Source organism: Alosa pseudoharengus, unplaced genomic scaffold, assembly GCF_046254945.1.
Source record: "Alosa pseudoharengus isolate Yale_2024_CS ecotype anadromous, Long Island Sound unplaced genomic scaffold, YU_APseudo_1.1 YU_APseudo_1.1_scf_11, whole genome shotgun sequence".
NCBI lineage: Eukaryota > Metazoa > Chordata > Actinopteri > Clupeiformes > Clupeidae > Alosa > Alosa pseudoharengus.
In genome coordinates, this window is record NW_027468576.1 from 30683997 (window position 1) to 30706483 (window position 22487).

Genomic DNA, 22487 nt, shown 5'->3' on the forward strand with positions numbered 1-22487 from the left:
CAAAAATAAAACATGTAATGTGTCAGTGCAGGAACAGCACTATTTTATCAGAAACCAGTGCATTTTCTACAGCTTGTCATTCTGGTTGACATCTACTGCCTGGTTATATGTATTATTGGTATGTTCAGAAATTACTGATAGGCCTACACAAGCTGAAATAGTTTCAAAAAGTGTAACTGTGTTTATTATATTACAAAAACATAGGCAAATTGGGGCCACCACCACCTTGACACTTATCAGTAATAATGAATACTGTGTGATTATTCACAGTAGTGGTGATCCTAGTCTCTGCTCAACCCTCCATACACACACAAAATGATGGCTTGTCATGTTTCTATTTCATATTTTGAATTCATAAACTTTATATATTTTGTTAGTATTTTATGATCTGCATAATTACTTATAGCTAAAAATATTCAGTAATTTGAATACATATTGATTTTTAAACTATTGCACTTGTCTTTAATGACATTACAGTGGTGATATGTAGGTCTAATTGAGTGCCTGTCACTTTGAGAAAAAACGTGTAAGTAATTAGCTTTCATTCTCAATTCCATAGCCTAGGTAGGTTACCGTGGCATTGTGTGTTGTCCCATTGACTTTTTCCTTGGTCATGTTTAACGGGCTATGTGCTTATATCTTAACTTATCCTACCATAACTTGGAGTTCGCTATTTCTGTTATTTTGATCCAAAGAGTGAGACCTAGAAAGTGCTCAAAATAAAACTTTACGGTATTCTCTTGATAACGTTAGTGAAATGGATTTAATGTGAACGTGCACATAAAAAGACGCAGAGTGGCTACATAATACAGCGCACGTTTTGCAGTGATGTTCCGCCTTTTAAAAGCAGGTGTAGCCTAATCCGAATCGGGGTTAAATCCATCAATTAGACAAACAGAATCATTGGGGTACAAGTTTTGTAGCCTACCAGGGCTATGTCAAAAGCAGGCAACATTAGGGAGGGGAGAGCGCGTTCAGTCATCAGCAATGTCATCGAAGCCGAGAATCTCCTCAAAATCATACCTTCTGAAATCTCTCCTCGCTATCAAAGTCCTCCATGCTTGCTCGAAGAAATTTCAAAACAATGTCACGAGGAACAAGACGACACTCCCTCGTGTCTATTCTGATGCATTTCATTGGCCCAGAGGCCGATAATTGGTGCAAAAAACCTTATACGTGGAAATTGACGTATACGCTTTCCCGGCCTCAATGGTAGAATTACGCAACAGCGCTCCCGGCTTTAATGGTAGAAATGCGGCAACCCGGCCTAAATGGGAAAGCATTGATGGTTTCCTGTAAAAGGATAGAATGAACTGCTGAGCCAACATTCACCTAGACGGTGGCTGCCATGACAAGTTTCGTTTTTTGCTGTGCCCTAGTTAGGCCTCTTGCTATCAGTGCAAGTAGAGACCAGTCCCCACCAACCCCCCCTCCCACCTTGTAAATTTCCTCACATTAAAAAAAAGGAAACAGAGAGGAAAACCCATGATCTTCGCTCTCTGGTTTAGTGTCACAGACAAGGACAGATGAGAGGAGAGAGCAGGAGATGAATCTTCTGGATTTGTGAAAGCTTGGAGTTAGAAGTCAACAAGCACCTTTACCATCTGGAGCAGTTGTGGTGGCGCCACTGAAACTTTGATACGGTGAGTAGATAATAGCTTTGAGACAAGTTATATTGCATGTTTGATAATGGAAGGTTTGGAGAGGTGTGTAGGGAAATGGAATTTGATAGAATGAAACTAGGCATTCACTCCTTAAGCCTAGGACAAAACATTGATGGAAGATCACAAAAGGTAAGTCTAGTGTAAACCAAAAACAGATTGGAATTTCAAACATCTATAATTCATGTTTTCTACTTTCCATGGCCATTTCACTTATACCTTCTGCAAGATGACATTTGCTGTCTATTACATACATTATTTATAGGACAATGTCAAAATCAGTAAAGGTCCAATTCACCTGCTCTATATTAAGTATGATCCGAGAGTACGTCCTCTCTTTGCACTACTAACAGCTGGACATAATCTAGCACTGACCGCTACCGTCTTCCCTCTCCTCACTATCCCTCTTCTCCCGCTCTTGACTTCACTTGAACAGTTATTCTATTCTATGTGAGCACTTATTGCTGCAGCAATATCCTAGTGGCACTGTACCTGTATTCTACCTTTATTGCTGTAAGTCGCTTTAAAAAAACAGTCAGTTAAATGACCAAATGTAAATGATAGCGGTAAGATCTGTTGGATCTTTACTGCTTTCAAATCTTGAGGAAGTGTTAAGAGTTTATGACTGTTTTCAACTCTATGACATTTCAGACCTCCTGGTTGCTGCAGTTTTATGACATAACAATTTAGTTGGCATTCATCATAAAGAGCAAAAGGTTTGATTTTAGAAAGTTAATGTCATATGTCATCACTTCTGAAGATATGGGTACAGGCATTGCTTCTCATGTTCAATGTAAATTTGAAATGTTGGATTATGCATTATTATGTATTGGATTATATTTGTTATCAGGGAGTCTTGCTTTTATGCTGGATTTGGTTTAGATCACACCTCCCTCCTCTGGTGAATGTTGAACAAGTGGCAGAATATGCTGGAGACCAACGTCTGAGTTCAGACTCAACTGAAATGCAGACACTGTCGCATTTTTCTTCTCCCTTGGTTCTTATCAAACCCACCAAAGAAAGATGTTTTCTTTGCCTGTCTGATCATGGGCAGAGAGATGCATATCCCAGGGCTGCACTGAGTCTGTTTAGTCTAGTCTCAGAGACAGGTGGTGGTTTGAAGTCCTGCAGTGGAAAGCTGCTACTGTGTTTGATTTCTGGGAAGCCATTTCACAGTTTTCTGATTGTGAGTGAGATAGGGCGATCAGATTTGTGGGAACTGTCTGAGATCCCAGGTGCACAGTATGACATAACCCTTGTTATCTTATAGGGTAGTCACAGGGTGGAAAAGACAGATTTTTATCTTGGCATTGATTGTTTTTGAAGCGTTAAATGGACTTGCATCTGTATATGTTGTGTACAGTCCCTCAAGATCTTTCAGGTCTGTGTCGCTTTCACTGTTGACTGCTCCATGGTCCCACACACGTCCCCTGTCTTGTTTGCAATTGCCAAAGGACTTCCATGTGACCTCAGACATGCAATATCTGTGATTGAATTCAAATTTAAACTTGGTTGTGTGAGTGGAGAATAGATGTGGTGAAATGCTTTTTTCTGTCTGTATTGTATTGTAATTCAGTAGTGGTACATACATTATGTACATGGCATTGTTTGTTTCAGAGAATACCTTCTGTCCTCAGTTTTAGCATTAGGAACTCAGCTAGTAAAAATATCTTAACCATTGATAAAGACTCTCCTTGCTTAATGGATTCAACAGAGAAACCTCAGGTAATTGTTTCTGTGGGAACCAAAAAATACATTACTTCACAGACTATCCAGCTGTTCTATCCTCCTGCCTTCCTAGGCATAGCATTCCTCTTTGTGAAAGATTTCCTGTAAAGGGGAATTTAAGGCCTTGGGCAATGTTTAAAACACCTAGACCTTCCACCAAAGGAATGTCTTCATTGCTACACATTGCTTGCTTACTACACAAGCAAGTAGGGACAAGACATTGCACCCTGCAACCAAATTCACATGAAAGGGTTCACTTCACTGTGGGGGTTGGAAACCCTGCAACAGCTGTGTTGACTTGGCGACCACCACTGCCCCTGCCAGTTGTTGTGGAGAGCCAGTAGGGGCAGGGTAATCTCAGCGAGTCCCCCAACTTCTTCCCAGTCCACCTCCACCTACCACCTCTTGTTCCAGCCCTGCTGTAGACCAGCCCAACCCACCTTAAAACCAAAAAGGGTCTCTCAACTAGGAACAGCTGGACCAAGAGCAACAGAACCCCACTTTCATGACACAAAAAACATTGTCTGACGGGGTCATGCTTGATATGAAACACTTACAGGGGAATTTCTCACCCTGACTCATGTCCCATTGGCAGGAAATTTATATGAAGAATTCTGAAGGTCTTTTGTATTCATATGGCTATCTGACTCATTACAGTTGCAGATAATAAGGACATTCCTATTATTAATACATATAACCCTCTAATCCATAGAGACAAAATATCTTGTTCAAAACTCTTTATCTAATTGCTATTTTCTCTCAGTGACCAGTGATGGAATTTTGTTTTCCTCTTCTGTAGGTGCCAAGAGCAAGCTGTAGGATATCTGGATGTCCACAAACTCTAACATTAACAAGCCCACAGTACCCCCCAGACCACAGGTCCCTCCTAAACCTGATCTCTGGGGTGCACGATGGCGGAGGTCCACCGACATCATCCTCAGGACAGAGGCGGGAGAGGAGGGAGCGCAAGACCGAAAACGACAGCTGGCCAAGCACAAGTCCTTACCAGCTGTGCTCAATGGGAGTCCTACACTGAACCAGTCAGCTGATTTAAACCCTGGTCAAGCCAACGCACAGGAAACACCAGCTTCTCCAATCAGAGTTACACCAGTACCCAAACCACGTAGACGGAGGACAGCACAAAACAGTTTATCACTGTCTGGATCCAGTGTTGACCGAGAGATGTCTATCCTTGAATCTCAGTCAACAGGAAGCAGTACATGTAACGTGATATTAATATCTTTTTTAAATTAACATAGGCCTACTATTTGTATTTTGGTAGAGTGGTTATGTGCACATCCCAGGCCAGACCAAGACAAAGTGAGCATATAACAAAAAAGATAAATTGTCCGCACACCAGAGTTTAGCTCCCAAATAATTGATTAAAAACAGCAACATTTTGACCCATATGGGTCTTTCAATGAAACATTTGGGAGCTAAACTCCGGTGTGCGGACAATTATACTATTTGTATTAACATAACAGATGTGGCCACAGCCTATAACGACTAAATATATATTTATCCCATATATTATCCCATATTTATCCCTATATTTATTAATTGGATCACAGATCTGTTTCTGTGATTCTTCTTCTAGACAATCCCAGTGAGACTACCGCGACCCAGTCTACTTGTCACTCATCCTGTCCCTGTGCCTGTCACCGCACCCATGAATCTATACCCAAGCCCGATGCTCACAAGCTGCCCTACATGCCCCCTGCACCTGAGGACTACACCACCCACCTGGAGTACTGGCACATCGTCCAGCCTGAAAAGAGGCGACCTAGCCGTACCCCTCCCTCTATTCCACTTCCATGTCTCCCGCTGCTAGAAGTGCCAGAACCGTTGCTACCAACGACAGGTTAGACTTTTAGACTTTACTGGGCGGAAAAAGCTTATTTGTAATAATCTGTCTTAACTGTCTTCATAACATCATAACTTCTTAACTGTCTTCAATAATCTTTTTTGCCCTGTGATCATATGTTGCTATACCAAGTACTAGAGATTGCCTTGCATGTAGAAGGCCTATTAGGTAGCTCTTCCCTCTCTTCCCTCATCTACCTCCCTCCTCTCCACCTCCCTCTCTTCTCTTCTCTACCTCCTCCTTCTACCACTTTCTCCTCCTACCACACTTTGACTATTACTTATAATGTAGGCACTCCTATCCTCTAGTTCTATTGACAGATGCAGCGGTAATTCCTAGCTAAGGTCTCCTCTGCAGTGTAGCTTAAATATTATTCTATTGCTGTAAGTCGCTTTGGATAAAAAAGTGCCTGGCAAATGAATAAATGTATGTAAATGTAAACATGACACTGGAGAACAGTCTAATCTCATACTGAGTTACAAGGGTTCAAAGCCCACTGTCCTCCAAACAACCTGTTGCTGGGCCCTGAAGGAAGGCTCTTAACTCTAAAATTGTTCCTTTGGCTTTCTCTCTAGTTTAACTCACTGGTGTTTTGACCAGGACATCAAAATGACCAGATAACTTAGTATGTATGTCCCATACCATACCCCACATGGCCCAAACTAACTTCACTTACAGTAGTAAAAGATAATAAAGGTGATGTAAAACTGTTGCCTGAAATGATTGAAGCTGTTCTGAATTTTAGGAAGGAACTTAGTGCAACATTTGGATGCGGTTGGCACATCTATAAAATGTGTTATGCCTTTCACTTCGATTCAGTTTGGGGAATGATAAGGAGGACTACAGACAGCAGAAGAGAAAAAGTGCCACATATTTAAGAGATAAAGTTTCAGTTGGCTTGGAGAGGGGAGGGAAACCCCATCTGGGGAATGTAGGAAGCTCAGTGAGAATGCGGAATCATGAAGTATGAAAAACATTGTCTTAATTACACACAAGCATCCATTCTCTTCCAGTTTCGGCCGCCAAGCCAGGTTCATGTCACTGCTTGCAATCAAAATCATTCCCAGCTCTTTTCTCTAACCTGTACACACAACTTTTGGATTTTAAAACTTTTGTTTTTGTCAGTTACACATTAAATCCTATCCTGATCCTAATTGTCATGTCATCATCATGTTGAATATGTAATATTTTATATTGCCTTATATTGATTCTAAATATGTGGTATATATGGTATATATTTTCATTTTCCTCCTTTGTCTTTTTGTTTTACTTAAAAAAATCCAAAACTATATCTCTATATCTGTTTATGTCTGGTTATTGCCTTGCGTCTAGTGATGCTTGGATTAGTCTTTCTGGTACTCCATGAAGGTTTTTTGTATGACTTCACAGGTGATTCTGAGGAGCCTGAGATACTGGAGGCTGTATATATGGAGGTGGCCTCAGACGGTGAGGAGCACGGCAGTCCAATAACAAATAATCTCACAGGTGACTTCAAAGAGAAGCAAGTTTCAGATGTAGGATGTGCATTTTATCTGTAAATATGTAATTACAAATAGGTTCTTTATGCTACTTCATATTTTACTGTTTCATATTTTAATGTTTTTATTGGGCTAAAACCATAATGAGAATTTCAATTAACCTGAGGATTTATTGAAACTTTTTTCATTGTATTATTTATCTGTGTAGAATCAACCATTCAGCCTGTCGAGACACCAACATTTCAGAATGGAAACACCAGATCTTCTCCCTGTCCTTGGAGAAAGTCTTTGCCATCAATGATGAATATGAATTGCAAAATCACTGACAAAATTCATCCTAATCATCAAGACATGGGACTCATCTGTGATGTGCCCCTGGGTGAAATTCCCAAAAAGGTCTACCAACACTGTCAGGAGAAACAGGACACTGACCCAGAAAAGCCCAAAGGGAAAAGAAAGAAGCTCTCCCCTTTGGAATTGTTACTGTCCCCATTTCAGAGTAAGCATCAAGCAAAGCGGGTAGCAGACCAGAAGGACTCCACAACCACCTGCGACATCCAAACATCTTCAAAGGAGGACCGTCTACAGGAACACTCTCCCAAAGAAATATCTGTGTCAAACCCAGACAAGAAACCTGGTGCTAAGGAGTGCACGTGTTTGTCTTCCTCAGAGGAGGAGACTGAGGGGTGCAAACTGGAGGACTCAAAAATAGTGCCCAGTAGGGGGCGACGTCCGACCCTGGAGGGGCTGTGGCAGGAACGTAGCATAGTGAAGAAGAAAGGGATACTCAGCCAGCTCAGCAAAGAGCAGCTCCTCCTTCAAGAGGTATATATCTGAGAATGATGCCATTGTCAGATTTTCTGGGTTTGACAGACAGTTCACTATCTCCAATAAGGAGGAAGCAATTAGCAGAATCTCAAAGGCAAATAACCTTTGTTCACATATTGATAATCAAAGTATATACACAGCCCAGTTTCAAGGTCGGTTTTGATTGCTTTTATTTTGTTTGAGTGATAAGTGTAGTGATAATTGCACATGACCTTGATCTCTCTCTCTCTCTCTCTTTCATTCTCTCTCTCTTTCTCTCTCTTTCTCTCTCTCTCTCAGAGCTTATTTGAAGTGGTGACCACAGAGCACACATACTTGAAGAGTTTAGATGTAGTTGTTGAGCATTTCCTGGAGTCACCAGAGCTCAACCAGGTCCTAGAGCCCAGAGACTGCAAGTCTCTCTTCTCAGGCATCTCCAGGATCCGACAGATGAGTCAGAAGTAAGTTGATTCAGCAGCCACGGCTATACAGTATTCATTAGCCTATGATAAAGAATGCTGTGTTTCTCTCTCATTACCTGAAACACAACAAACCACACAATTGTCAAGACAAAATCCTTAGTCTCCAAGTCATTTTTGCAATCTTCAATTTCATGTATATTTTTAACATCGGTCTCAAGCATTATTCCACCAAAGGACAATATAGACAACATAACATTAATATGGTTTTGTGTGCAGCTTTCTTCAAGACATGAAGGAGGAGCTGAACTCCAACCTTTTTTGTGACACCTGTAAGGTCATCCAGAGGTATGCCACAGGGTCGTTCGGTGCATATGTTGACTACATCCGCAACATGCCCTACCAGGAGCAGACTCTACACCATCTGGAGTAAGAAAGAGGCATATTCGGATTACATGCATGCAGACATTTTTTCTGTAAATTAAACTTTAGAGCAATGCATTTGTTAATATCAATCCGATGAATCCAATGTCTGATTTTTCACAGCTGTGAACAGGTTTGAAATGTCCACTAATACTAACCAGGTATTTATTGATAATATTCCTCTCTATTGTTAGACAAAGGAGTCCCCAAATAATAGGAATTCTGCTAAAGCTTCAAGAGGACCCTCGCTGTAACCGCCTGTCACTCAAATCCTACCTGGTTCTACCCTTCCAGCGGATCACACGTCTCAAGATCCTGGTAGAGGTGAGAGACAAGGTGGCTATATCTGAAAGACAGGATAAGACGAAACAATATGGTTATGGTATTATGCTTTTATCCAAAGTGATTTAAACATGGAAACAGCCCTGGCTATAAGGCCATTAAGTTGCTTCACAATTCAAACTTATAAGACAGGGCCACCTACAGGCCTGATGTAGAAATAGCACAGTTGCATAGATCCCTGAAGTGCAGTCTCACAGGTTTTGGCTTGAACTGCTCTCTGTCTCTTGACCTTTTAGGCCATTCTGAAGAAAACTGAGCCAGGGTCGCAAGGTCAAGCATCGGCTGAAAGAGCCCTAAAGGGTGTTTCCAAGGTAACGCCATGCATGAACTAGGTTTATCAGACTTGCTCTGTCACTGTCTCTCAATTCCTGTACCTAGAGTCTAGAATATCAAAACAATGAGCCTCGATCTACACCATACTAAATCATCATTTTTTTTCAAAGTGGTTGTACTTTTGGTTGATTTTTGGTTGATTTTGTTGACTATTTGGGTTAACTCAAATCAGAATTCAGTTAATCGTGTAAGCATGCAACATTTCCATAGTTACATCACCTTTTACTTAATTTTCCTGTATGTACATGTCTTCTGTAGATACTTGAGGCATGCAATCGTGAGGTTGGCAAAATGAAACAAATGGAAGAGATGGTGCGCATTGCAAACAAAACAGAATTTGAGTGCAAGGTAAGTAAGGACTTTCATCCTCATACTTAACTTCTGCACTCTCACCTTCTGGTTGTTCTGCACTCTTGCACTCTTGTGGTGTTTGCAAGGAAGTTTTTTTATTGTTATACTAGGGTCTCCTTTTGCAACGTAGCTCTAATGTCAGTCCTCACTTTGGATAAAAGGGTCAGTTAAATGAATAGACGTCATATAATGTAATGATGACTTTTCAGGAAGTATGAAAACAAATAAATGCTGTGCTATCTGCTTTGAAATGTGTGTAATATCTTTAGCGGTCACTTGCAAAATCTCAGTGCCAAAGTGAATTAAAAGTAATAAGAGTGTATATACTTATAGTGAATTATTAACACAACTGCGTAAGATTACAGTTGTATTCCCGTCTCCCACACTCCTCCTTCAGGCTTTGCCGCTGGTGTCTTCCTCTCGCTGGCTGCTGAAACAGGGGGAGCTGGCTCAGCTTTCCGCAAAGGAGAACATCTTTGGCCAGAGAAAGCTCTTTCCCGTTTACCTTTTCCTCTTTAATGACCTTCTGCTTCTGACCACAAGGAAAGGGTGGGTGCTGCGATCAAGTTCACTGACTGTGACTCTCTGTGACTGAAGACACTTTGGTACACTTTGGTTGTTGAGAGGAACGTCAACTGACATTGAATTACAGTAGACATCCTCTGAAGCCATACAATTGGAGAAAGAGTAACAAAATGAGATCCAACTAAAATGTATATCCTAAAGGCTAGATTTAGATTCAGTTGTAGTTTTACTGGACCACATGTATTTTAGGACTTCTGCTCATCCTATGTATGTCTGTGTTGTGTGCCCTGATATTGAAGGTTTCCTTTTATTTATGTTTTATGTCCTTATGACTATTGGTTCAATGTGTTTTTCTGTATTATTTGCCTTAGTCTTTATCTTAGTTGTCTGCTGTACAGCACTTTGGTCAGTTTATGCTGTGTTTAAATGTGCTTTATAAATTAAACTTACTTACTTACTTACATTTCATGAGCACTATTAAGTTGTGCTGGGTTTGCTGCCCGCAGGTCAGACCGTTTTGTGGTGCGCGACCATGCCCATCGCTCCCTTGTAGAGATCAACAGTGTGGAGGATGACAAAAACTTGGAAGGGTGCGAACGCGACAGAACATTCCAGCTCGCCCTCCTGAAGAACCAAAGAGGAAGCACCTCGCATCTCCTGTTGCAAGCCCCCTCTCAGTGAGTACTCACTCCTGAAGACTAGTAGATGAGGAAGAGGAAGATGTCCGTGACTATAACAAAAAAGATCATCTGTTTTAAAAAGTTCTGTCTAAATGAACAGAGTACATATTTAAATGCCTACAGTCAATAAAAGTAATTGTAAGTAGCTGGATTGATGCCATGTTAGCTGTATATATCAATTACCTTATTTGGAGCTGATAGATTAACATCTGGATAGTAAACAAGTAGACAAAGAGGATTATCAGATGATGTACTCGCGCCATATAGTTTTGTCTTGTGCCGTTCTAATGAGATTAGGAGAGAACATGAAGAGCGGATGTTATGTAAGAGTATTTAGATGTGTCCCTAGAGAGAACCCAGTACAGGTACTGTATGAGTCACAATAGAGCCCAACACCCACAAGCTGACCACATTGCCTATGTATGTATATATATATATATATATATATATATATATATATATATATATATATAATATAGTATAATTTAACTTTTGTAATGCCAGGAATTGTGTTTTTCTTTTTTCTTTGCTTTGCGTCAAACGTTCAATAAAATTATTTTTAGTACCTGTTGTACCTCAACTGGTTCAAGAACATTCTTGTAATGAAAAGGTATTTGGTTCACTCGCAGCTGTCACTGAAGGCTAACATGCTTTAGAAGTTAAACTGAGGAGAACAGATGGTCGATTGTAGTGTTTGTCTCATTCTGAGGTGGAGCTGCTGACTCAATCATGCACATGATCTGATTGTTGAAATGGCAAAATACATCATTTCAGAACTGAGAAAGCCAGCTGGATGGGAATGCTGACCAAGAGAAAAGAAGGAGACGAAGAGATTTATGAGGAATGGGGTGAGTGTCAATTCAGGTGTGTGTGTGTGTGTATGTGTGTGTGTGTGTGTGTGGGGGGGGGGGGTGTTGGTGTGTGTGCGTGCGTTTCTGACAGAGAGAGAGAGAGAGAGAAATGGTATATATTTCACTTGACAATAATATATGTGATTGTATTCATTGATTACTTTAGAATATGTGGTCTGTCCATGGACTGTATTATAGCCTCCTGTAGAAGGAAGGCCTTCCATTCCATTTCAGAGCTGTTCACTCTAATTCACTACAATAGTTCTGTAGTGTCTCACACGCTGTTACCTGAGGCAGCCACTAGAGGGCAGAGTTGTCAATGACATCTAGGAAGTTTCCATTTAACAGTTAACACATACAGTACAAAGCTGGCCTCTGTAGCACTCAGGACCACTGAGGAATTGCGTCAGAAATGAAATGACTGTTAGGGAAAATCAACACAATGAAAACACAGAAATTTGTTAAAGCTCCTGTGAAACCACTAAAACCAAACATTTACGTGTTCAGACTGTCCTCAGGTCCAATGCACAGTGGCCTACCAGGCACGTCATCAGGGCGAACTGAGTCTACAGCTGGGTGACATCATTAATGTAATCCAGAAGACCACCGAAGGTGGGTTGTGCTTTGTTTATGATTTGTTTCATGTTTTGCCTCGTCTAGCTTTTTTGCAGAGTCTATGGACACTGTTATGAATGGTCTTCCTCCTCCACCTGCTTATCATAATGGGAGATTAAGGTGTAAGACTTTGTCTTAAGACCAGCCATACAGGTGCCAAGTGTTTGTGTTGTTCATGTGTTTAAACCACAGAGATTTTCTAAAGTTCACCCCCCTGCCCCTATGGGCGTTGTGTAGGTTTCACACAGTAGTAATCAAAGATTCTAGAGCGGAGCTCTATTCTAGAGCTCTGTTCTAGAATCTTTGGTTGTAATGAGGCTACTCTCAGATCTCAGATGCTACAAAAACTCTCATTATTTTTGTGTAAATCTGCAGTTTGCTGGAGACAAAAAACATTATCCACCATCACTCAGTCCTAGAATCAAGCTAAGCCTATCTTTACTAGTACCCAAAGGAACTATGTTCTAGTACCCAATTAACAGATACCCTTTTCCCCTATCTTAGGCTTTCTGGAGGGCTGGAGGGTGGATGGAGAACGTGGATGGTTCCCAGCAGCGTGCACTGTGGAGATCACCAATGAGCATGTGCAGAGGCGCCATCTTCGTCAGCGCTACCATGTTATGCAAGCAGCCAACCGAGTGTTGCGTCGGCGTCTGGGAAATGACAAGACAGGGACCACCTTTTTCCGATAGGCCCTTAATAAACTGATCCCTGAATATAGGAAATTAGGGCTGAGTTTTACTACTGATGACTGTGGTCAACATCTGGTTTCTGTCTCTAATGCCCTTGCCATATCTTCAAAATAATATCACCTGTGCTATCCGTTACTATGTGAATATCCAGTAAACAATTCCAGCAACAACTGTGAAATAGTTATGCTTGACTTTGGCGTTACTGATTAAACTCATTGTGTGAAACCTGTATATCCACAAAGCATACAACACTACTGACAATCAGACTGTGGTATAGGCTAAATATGTCGACATGTCCTAAGACCGGAAGATGTGATTATATGGAGACACCATCTTAAATGCACTTTGACGAACAGACATACCAGCAATCACACAGTGAAAATGTTTTTTTTTATATATTTTGCATATATCTGCATGTCTAAGGTGCTGGTAATCTTTTGCAGTATTTTGTGTTTTTTCTTAAATAAACTTCAGTTACACTTCTCGTATAGTGTATTAATTGTGACTATGTATTATATGGATATGAAATATATATGAAAATATTGGGCAGCCGTGGCCTACTGGTTAGCACTTCAGACCTGTAACCGGAGGGTTGCCGGTTCGAACCCTGACCAGTAGGCAAGGCTGAAATGCCCTTGAGCAAGGCACCTAACCCCTCACTGCTCCCCGAGCGCCGCTGTTGATGCAGGCAGCTCACTGCGCCGAGATTAGTGTGTGCTTTACCTCACTGTGTGTACACTGTGTGCTGTGTGTGTTTCACTAATTCACGGATTGGGATAAATGCAGAGACCAAATTTCCCTCATGGGATCAAAAGAGTATATATACTATACTTATACATACTTATATGGATATGAAATTGCAATGTTTAGTGACTCATAATCATAAAAGCCTTTACATCAGATATCCTAATCAAGGAATTCTCAATGTTCAAATTCATGTGTGTCTCACTTATATATGCTGGGAGAAATAGGAACTTCTCAGTTAGACCTCTGTTGAACTGTGGAATTTGGTTGCTCCCATCAAGGATGACATTTTAACATGAATGGTTCCTTTTAGTGGCCTGGCTGCAGTCAAGCCAAACTCCCTCATCTTACCCTGCAAATCCCCTGCAAGTGTCTCAACCTGCTAACCTTAAGTCCTCGCACTGTTGTTTTGTGTTAATTCATCCCTGCCTTGAGTGGCATCCAGGGTCTGCAGAGGGTCTATATTTGGTGCTCTGTTGTGTGGGTCTTTACCGGAACACTGCTTCTTTGTTACTGTGGCCTGAGATGTTAGACTCCCCATGGGAGAGCTGCCCAAGGCTGTAGGGGACACACATGGACACACATCCACCCTCCCACACACACACACACACACACACTCACAGAGAGAGAGAGAAGCTACTGCAACTAAACGTGTATGCACATTTGCATTGTATTTATTTACACAGGATTTAAAAATATCAGAGGAAACATTTTATGGTTTAGCAATTATGTATGAATTACTTTTTACACTCACTTGCGTAGCCTATGATTGTACCTAGGCTAGGCTACTTGATAGATTATGTAAGCCTGCAAGAAGCGAATGAGAATCATTTAGGCCTACAACATAAACTTAAAATTTTATAAAATACAAAAGGGGTGTTTGGTGGTTGTTGACTTGAATTTTCCCTAGGGATCAATAAAGTATCTTTCTATCTATCTATCTACCCCAAGGCTTGGTAGCTTAATGTAGCCTACTAATGAAACCTAACGTAATTCTCAGGTAATTCTGTCACCCAATGGTGAGTAAATGTTTCAATGAACTATTAGCCAATAGGAGCATGAAGTCTGGCGTGTGTGTCCAATGGGATAGCAGATTTTCCTGCGGTTCGTATTTGCGACGGCCGTCGGATATACTGCCGAAAGAGTTCCAGACAGTGTACAAGACGAAAACCATAAGGTACGACCTACTTTTAATAAGTTAATTACAAATAGTTGTGTTTTAATACTCTGTCTGTTGCTAATACAAAATGTCGATAATCGATGTAAATGCTAGTGAGCACAGAGGGGCTCTTTGTTATTTAGGATGTAGAGATGCATGTTTGTTGGAACTGTTTTGTTGGCGGCTCGGCTCGGTTGGCTACAGTAACTTTTAAGTAGCGCCTGTGTTTTAAATCTCTAGTTCTCAATCGTAAATAGGCATAGCCTACATCTTGGTTGCTTTGTTAAGTTTTACCCAACCTTTCGCTCACTCTTACGACATGTATTGACAAGGAATGAAAAAAGCTTAAGTGACTAAAGAGAAGGACTTAGCCTAAACAATACGAAGTGGTAGTTTGAATTTTGCATATTATGTTGACATTTTAAAATATATATTTGTAGGTCGTGGGCTAGGCTACTAGGCTACTACAATGCGAAATTAAATCGGGTGCCTTCTACATTTGGTTTTCGTCGCAGACTGAAACGGGTTGGCGTTATTAAGGGCTCGAGATTTTCCAGCCTTCGTTGGTATAAAACTCTTTCCTGCTCACACACAAGTTGGTTAATCGGTTTTCAGATTATATCAACCGAATACATTATTGGGAATTAAAAATGTGCTAACTCAGGTTCTTGCAATGCATGAGTTTAGGAAACGGGTGCTGTTGCGTCTGAGAAGATTAGGATGGGCAAATTAATTGAGCCTGATCCTCGGGATTGTTTAAAACTTGAGTGGACAAACTGAATGGTGTCATTAACCGAATCAGTAAAACACGTCCACATAGTCTTACATAAATCAGATCTTGTTCTGGCATTCTGCATTTGAAAGCGACCAAATTAGTCTACCTGTTGCATCATAGCCTACTGTAGTCTACTGGATTTAAACTATTGTAGCACACACGTCATATGAGTATGGCAACAAAAACAAAAATGGTTGCAACTTTCTATCTGAGGGGGATGTGTAAAGTATGGTCTCTATTTACGTTCATAAATCTTGCTGTGAAATTGTGCCGTTTGCTCGTGTTAGTTATGCTATGTGCAGTAGCCTACCATATAGCCTACTTTCTCTTTTGGCTTTGCTTGCACAGCAGTGGCACGACCCCTTTGCTCTTAGCATGGTGTGGTAGTCTTACTTGTTGACGTGTTCAGAGTGGCTTTCTGGGATGGGCTCATGTGTGCCAGCTGTGTGCCACAAAAATGCACCAACGGAAATCATTAAATCTGGAATAGAACACGACCAAGAGCCTCAAAGCAAGCGGTGACTGTTGCATAAATTAGTGTTTTAAATGCCCATATTTGTACAGGTTGTGAGGATAACTCAAAAATAAGAAGTCCTCAAGCAGTGTAGGCTAGGCTACTGTAGTTTTCACAGACCCCAAGTCTGATGTGAAAAACGAGGTTTGTTTATTTTTGTAGACATAATGTGAACCTGATCTTTTTGTGGTGTCCAACTGGAAAGGGAAAGTGTTATGATGAGGTTGTCCTTTTCTAATCCTAACCTTAACAATGATTACAGGGAAGTCAGCCTGGATGTGCACCAGTGTTGCCCTATTACAGTCACAAAGGACACACTATTACCAGTGTCGAGACATGACCTGGCATGTTACCTGCCGGTTAATTATTGCTGTCACAGGTTGTAGTGTTGTAGGGTACATTCTGAGTTCTAGCTCAAAAATGTAAATGCAGACCTTACAAGCTGTCTTCTCCATTACTATTGTTGGAATGTCATACAGGAATTTTGTACAGACATACAGTTTTTTTTGATGCTTTATCAGAATGGCATTGACTCATTCAGTGTGGGAGTGCAAGGAGGACAGAGGAAATGCCCGCTGATGTTGTGCAACTCTTTGTGTAGTTAGCTGTGATCTCTGCATGAAAAGATAGGTGTGATAGGGTAATTAGAGTTTGTGTTGAGGGCGGATGACCGCCTTCCCTCTTCACATTGCATCATTGCTGACCGTGCTTACATTGGCTTTTTCAGTGGGTACTATTCAGTTCCTTGGTACTGTGCTTTGATAAGTCTCTTAAAAAAAGTGCACAAGAGGATGTGCTTGCCAAAGTAAACAGCTAAAAGATTCACAGTGGTTGTTTGTTGGCCATAGATGTCTCTGGGCACTCACCATTTTAAGTTTCATTCTTTGGTTTTTGTTATATTGTCTGTCTCAGAGCTGTGTTGGAGAAGCATACACAGAGGCAGTGTCTGAATTTACTATATTGTACCACATTCAAAATCAACACTCAAACTCCCCTTGCATTCCAAATAATCTTCTCTCTCCGTCTCTCCCTTTCAGCTATATGTGCATGCGTTTGCGCGAGGGTGCGCTGCTTCAGGCGTGAGCGGCGATGGGCGAGATCGAGGGCACCTACCGCACCCTGCAGACTCCTGGTACCAGGTTGGGGGCCCAGTTCAACGCCGGCATCAGCACCCTGGAGCCCGGCCAGAGCCTGAGCACCGCCATGGGAAGTGGGGGCAAAGCTCACAGCCGCGGGCTACAGCTGCGCGTGCTCGGCCTGGACGACGCCCAGGAGTTCTACGACCTGGAGGTGAGTCAGTGCACCTTTACCCTGTCTGGTCTGTGTGTGCTGCAGACTGCTAGGTATAAGTATATATACCCTTTTAGGGTAGGGTATTGCTTAATGGCACATGTGTATGTACATGCAGAAGAGGAAGGAATCACACCGTTTAATCCTACCCTTTAGTCTGGATAAAAGCAGCATGCAATAGTTCACTATAAACTGAACAAAGGGACTACGCTGTTTTGAGGCACTCCTTGAGCACTGAGGAGCCAGGTGTATCTGTGTGCTTTACTCCTGTCTAAATCCCTGCAAAATCTCGTATCCACCCCCAGTTTCCATCTGTAGCGTAGATTGTAGATCACAAATCTATGTCTCCAGAGAACCAGCCTCCTTCTGCTCCTCTTCCTCTTCCTCCTCCTCCTCCTCCTCCTCCTCGTCCTCTACTGCTGCCTCTCCTCCTGCTGTGCTGTCCTCAGGGGCCACTATCCGTTTGCGTGCTGCTCGGACCGGTGACAGCTGCAACATGGCTTTGGCCTTCAAATCCATCCCTCTTTAAGACTGCTTACTCGCATGGCCTGGAGTTACTCTGGAGAGGCATGAGGCACTGGACACGAGCGTGCAGTGTCCAGTGGGCTGCACTGGAGAGGAGGCTGTTATGGTGCCTATATGTCGTGCCAGGGTTGAGTAGGGCTTGGAATCACAGAGTAACTCACAAATTGATACCGTTACGATACTTTGGCCACGATAATGATATCACGATTCGGCAATAATCGATACATTCAATTAATCCACGATACATCACCGTATCTGTGTGAATGAAGAAGAAGAAAAAGGCAAAATATTGAAATGTATATTTTAGTGTGTCTAGACAAATGTCAGTTTTTTTAATTGAATATTTCAGTAAAAATATTGATATTTGGTCACAGTATATCGATGACGTATCGCAAAAAGATATTGGCTATTTATCAATATTTTGTCCCACCCCTGAGGATGAGTAGGAGGCCTGAGCTTCTCTCTGGTCCCCTGGTGGTTGTATCCAGCCTCTGAGCTGGGCTGGTTTCATTGGGGAATTGATGACTTGCTGTTGAGGAGTCAAAAATGAGAATGAGGGAGGAAGATAGAACCCAGGAGTCTAACATCTGTGGTGTATTCGGCTTGTACTAGTGTTTGCAGAGTATTGTGAAAACTTTGCAGTGATCCGTAAGGACCAATTTACTACCCTACACTTTTATCAAAGCATGTGCTGCTGAAAATGTTCTAAGCAGCCATTTGGGATATTGCTAAATGGTGCTGTGTTTTGCTAAGAGTTTTCTTTGTTGAGTTTGCCTCACCAAAGAATACAACAGTTTGCTTCTGACCATTCTGTTTTAGATCAGAAAGGCAAAATATTTAGAGAGCCTCTGTCCTCTATCTGCGGGTTTTGTACTGCGGTGTTTGGTATCTGGGTAACCACAGATGAACAGCATTCTATTCTTTTAGTGGCAAACAGGAGGGTCAAGGTTGTTGACAGAGGGAGAGGGGGGTGGTGGGCAGGACGGGGGGGGGGGGGGGGGTTCCCAACAGTTTCCCGTGACCAGCAGCAAATCGGGCTGTAGTGGGCATGAAAGGCATCCATTCTCTCCTCTCAATGCAGGGGGAGTAACGTGAGGAGTGATCATCTTTGAGCTCATTTTTATTACAGTGCAGCGTTTAGTTCGTTTTCATGTAGGGAGCCATGCTAAATAGGTAGTGCAGTGCAGTGCTAAGGTGCAGGCTATTAGTCAGCAATGAGTTTCATGCCAGTGATGGAGATGGGTTTGCGTCAGTCACAGACAATGCAATGGTATTTATATGCCAGGCCATGCATGATATTGTGCGTCATGAATTAAGTTCTGTTGTAAGAGGCCAGTAAGCCCATTGCTGAGAGTCTTATATGGCTTTGTAAAATAACAGGAAGACTTAGGAGACTTGAACTGCAGCAAGGATGGCACGAGTACACTGCCTGTAGTGTGTGTGTGTGTGTGTGTGTATGCATGTGAGAGTGTTTGCTTGTATTCTCCCATGTTGGTGTAGTGCTGTGTTGGCAACATCTGTTTGCAAGGCACACAATAATTCTTTACAAGCATGCACAGGTTAGGAGGGCAACAGCTGTGTGGAATATCCCCAATTGACCTAAAAAAAGGACCGCAGAAAAAGAACAAAATTCTCAATAAATTTTTGATTGTATTATATCCTTGAAGGCATGTCCTTTTTTACTGGTATTTTTATGCAATCAAAATAGCAATTTCTCCTTCCTATGAAATGACATTGTAATTTTCTCTCCCTAACCCGGGTTGTCAATTTCCCACTGCAAGTGATTTGAGCATCCACTGGCCCAATTGGATAAGAGTTGTTTTGTAATCCTTGTGGTTGTGTAAAGCAGTATTTACTCTCAGATAACACTATTCTCTGACAGGACATCTTTTATCTGTGGAAAAATGTGTTTCCCAGAATTCTTGTCAGACTTTGGGTTTTTTGAGGCATGTGCTATCTACTCAGTCCTATCTGAGAAAAAGGTAAAGAAATTAAGATGTAGGCACGCTTCATACACACTAACACACCCACACGCTGTGTGTGTTGATGTGGGTGTGTGTGTGGGGGGGGGGGGGGGGATTGTTGGTCAGCTGTGTTGAACGGTCCAGCACCGTCTCTCCAGGAATGTGCATACCAGTGTTGGCCGCTGATATTTATAACACATGGTAGGTCCCTTTCATTTAGTTAAGAAGGAGTGCTCTCCCTCTGTCCCTACCATGTAATCAGGCCTTTGGAGTTCACTCTGGTTTGCTGATATCCTGAATATGGGCTACCGTTGCTGTTGACAGTGTGTGATTTGCAAGGGTGGTTCTTGGGGGGTTAAATTGGAAGTGGTGGTGGGAATGATAGTGGCCAATATATAGACTTGCTCAATTCTCTCTTAGGGCTGTCACTTTTGTGAAAAAATCCTGTTCGATTATTGAGACATAAGTGTTCATGGAATCGATTGTAAAATCGATTTTTCATGTCTAAAGACGTTTCCATTTTCAACGCCAAATAAAGGCCAATCCACAAAAAAATAACAGGCATTAGGACGAACGTAAAGAGGGTGCTTGTAGACGCAAGCCAGCAATATTTCTGATGATTTATTGTCGTGAAGATTCGTGCACAATGACAAACAGGAGTGCTACATTCTCGAAAAACAATAAGCCGAGTATCCTGCCATTACATCAGTGACAAACATTACTGCAGGCTTCAACGTAGCTGTGTTTAAGATTAGAAATGTCAAACAAATTTCGCCTACGTAGAACTCCATTGCACAGTTTGCATAGCCTACCGCTTTGTTCTTCTCCATAGTTTGATATACCAAAAATCCGAAGTACTTCCACACCGAACTCCTCAAGTTATTAGGGCCTATCACTCCTCTCTCTCATGTCGCACAGGTTGATCGCGTTGTCCTCCATTTTTGGCAAAACCCGAGCAGCACAGCAGCTGATTGAAACAGCTGTTTCCGGTGCGTAAAATTGGTGGGAATTTTCTTTTTAGCTTTCGCAATGCTTACTGCACTTCGGAATTCTTTTATATTCTTATATTCTTGTTTGTGAATTTTGTTTAATTCGTTTAAAATTAATAGTGTTCATATTTGGTTAAAATCGATTCCCTATTTTAGTTTTCGAAACTTGTTTTGTTTGGTCCAATTGATTGTGCAATCGATTTTCGAACGTAAAGTGACAGCCCTATTCTCTCTTTACTTGCTCAATGACTTGCTCACACAAACAGAGCTTTGTTTTCTATGTGTGTTTGGATGAACTCTGTTTGTACTGATTTTCTCTCCTTAGTACATGATGGGGGATCATGTTAGATACTTTATTAGATCAAGATGCTGTCAATATCACAGTTCTTAAATTTTTGTCATTTGAAATGTATTCTGGTAGATTTGGTCTATTATTGCAATTCCTTCTTGGTTTTCAGTATTGCTCCCCTCTCTCTGCAAGATGGGGCATCTCTGACACAGTCTGTCCTAGTAAAATATCTGGAGATGCCTATTTATGGGGCAGTGTGTGTTGTAAGGTATCAGGTTCACCATGGGATGGTAAAGTGTTTTGGAGCGTAGCTGAGGCTGGTTTTGTGTCCAGACTGTGGTCAGTGGGACGTGACCCCACCCCCCCCCCCCACTCCACCCCACACACACGCACCTCCCATGGGCCAGTCTTAAACAGAGGCCTGTGCAGGTATCTAATCTCCTGCATGAGTGAAATCATGCATATTATGGTGGCCCGCATGATGTCTTGAATCTCAGCTCAGCAAATCAAAGCGATTTCGTCCCTTAACAACAACCCAAGATTTCCTCCAGAGCATTGTAGAAGTGCCACTAATAGACGCCACATCTGTGCCGGCAACAGCCGCAGCGTGTGACCCAGTATAAATGAGATCAAACCACAGCGCCCCCGCCAAGCCTATGCCATGGTCCTCCAGTAGTAGATGAGTGCTAAAGACATCAGGAGGCCTAGTGGACCTGGGCTGGTTGAGCTGGGTTCCCTATCTGATCTGTGAGCTCTGGCGCTGGGGAGTCTTTGGCGCTGCCCCCCCCCCCCCTCTCTCTTGGCTCTCACGCTGGCTCTCCTCTCGGCTCAGCTGGCTGCGTTTCTGCTGGATCCAGCGCGCACCAGGCTAATAGGAAGCGATGAGGCAGCCACTACGACAGGCCCCCGCTTCCTCCCCGCATCCGCCGCCAGGGAGCCGGCCCAAGTGTGGCCGCCTCGGTCGCAACTAATCACGCCCCCCCCCCCAGCCCCCCACCCCTACTACCCTCCGCGGCTCTTGGAGCGGCTAATTCACATGCCCGGGCCCCATTGTTGTCCACTGTAGTAGACGGAATTGGATTTGTTGATTACACCTCTGTTGGATTTGTGTGCTGTTGGGGAGGGTGGGAGGGCAGTCTGTATTTGGGGATGGGGAAGGGGGGGGGGGGGTGACTATGCTGTGACCTAAATCCTCCCTTAGCAGCCATAACAATATTGGAGAAGGCGGTTATACTGCAGGGGAAGGAGGAGGCAGGACAGTGCTGAGGCGGACGTTTATTCATAATCTTATGGGTCCATATGTTGTCTCTGAGGGCCGACACAAAGGCCCCACTGGCTGGTGAGCTGTCTTGCATTTGCATGGTATGCAGTGAATGCGGCTTTCCAACGGCTGGATTGCGGAATCTTGGAATGCTTTGGAGTGGAAGGCTTGTCAGAGTTTCCTCAGCGGAGAATAAATAGCTGCCCCC

At 42.4% G+C, this 22487-nt stretch overlaps 2 protein-coding genes across 6 annotated transcripts in view; both read left to right on the forward strand.

Annotated features, from left to right (window-relative positions):
- Window positions 1-1322: 1322 nt before the first annotated feature.
- LOC143117244 (ephexin-1) lies at window positions 1323-13253 on the forward strand. Of its 3 annotated transcripts, none has more exons than XM_076278835.1 (15): window positions 1323-1643; window positions 4189-4611; window positions 4987-5250; window positions 6643-6738; window positions 6940-7556; window positions 7839-7999; window positions 8237-8386; window positions 8575-8704; window positions 8959-9033; window positions 9314-9403; window positions 9804-9955; window positions 10438-10608; window positions 11386-11459; window positions 11970-12074; window positions 12582-13253. In XM_076278835.1, the coding sequence occupies exons 2-15, from the start codon at window positions 4218-4220 to the stop codon at window positions 12767-12769; spliced, it is 2667 nt and encodes an 888-aa protein (XP_076134950.1). In that variant the 5' UTR covers window positions 1323-1643; window positions 4189-4217; the 3' UTR covers window positions 12770-13253. The 3 variants fall into 3 exon arrangements, with proteins under 3 accessions (XP_076134950.1, XP_076134951.1, XP_076134952.1); XM_076278836.1 differs by having other exon boundaries at window positions 6643-6699; XM_076278837.1 differs by lacking the exon at window positions 1323-1643 and having other exon boundaries at window positions 4522-4611; window positions 4961-5250.
- A 1371-nt stretch (window positions 13254-14624) lies between these two features.
- Window positions 14625-22487, forward strand: part of farp2 (FERM, RhoGEF and pleckstrin domain protein 2) — a 47752-nt gene continuing 39889 nt past the window's right edge. For all 3 annotated transcript variants that reach the window (XM_076278841.1, XM_076278839.1, XM_076278840.1), the window contains exons 1-2: window positions 14625-14690; window positions 16999-17251. In XM_076278841.1, coding sequence (XP_076134956.1) covers window positions 17051-17251 — 201 coding nt within the window. In that variant the 5' untranslated portion in view covers window positions 14625-14690; window positions 16999-17050. The remainder of the gene's footprint in view (window positions 14691-16998; window positions 17252-22487) is intronic.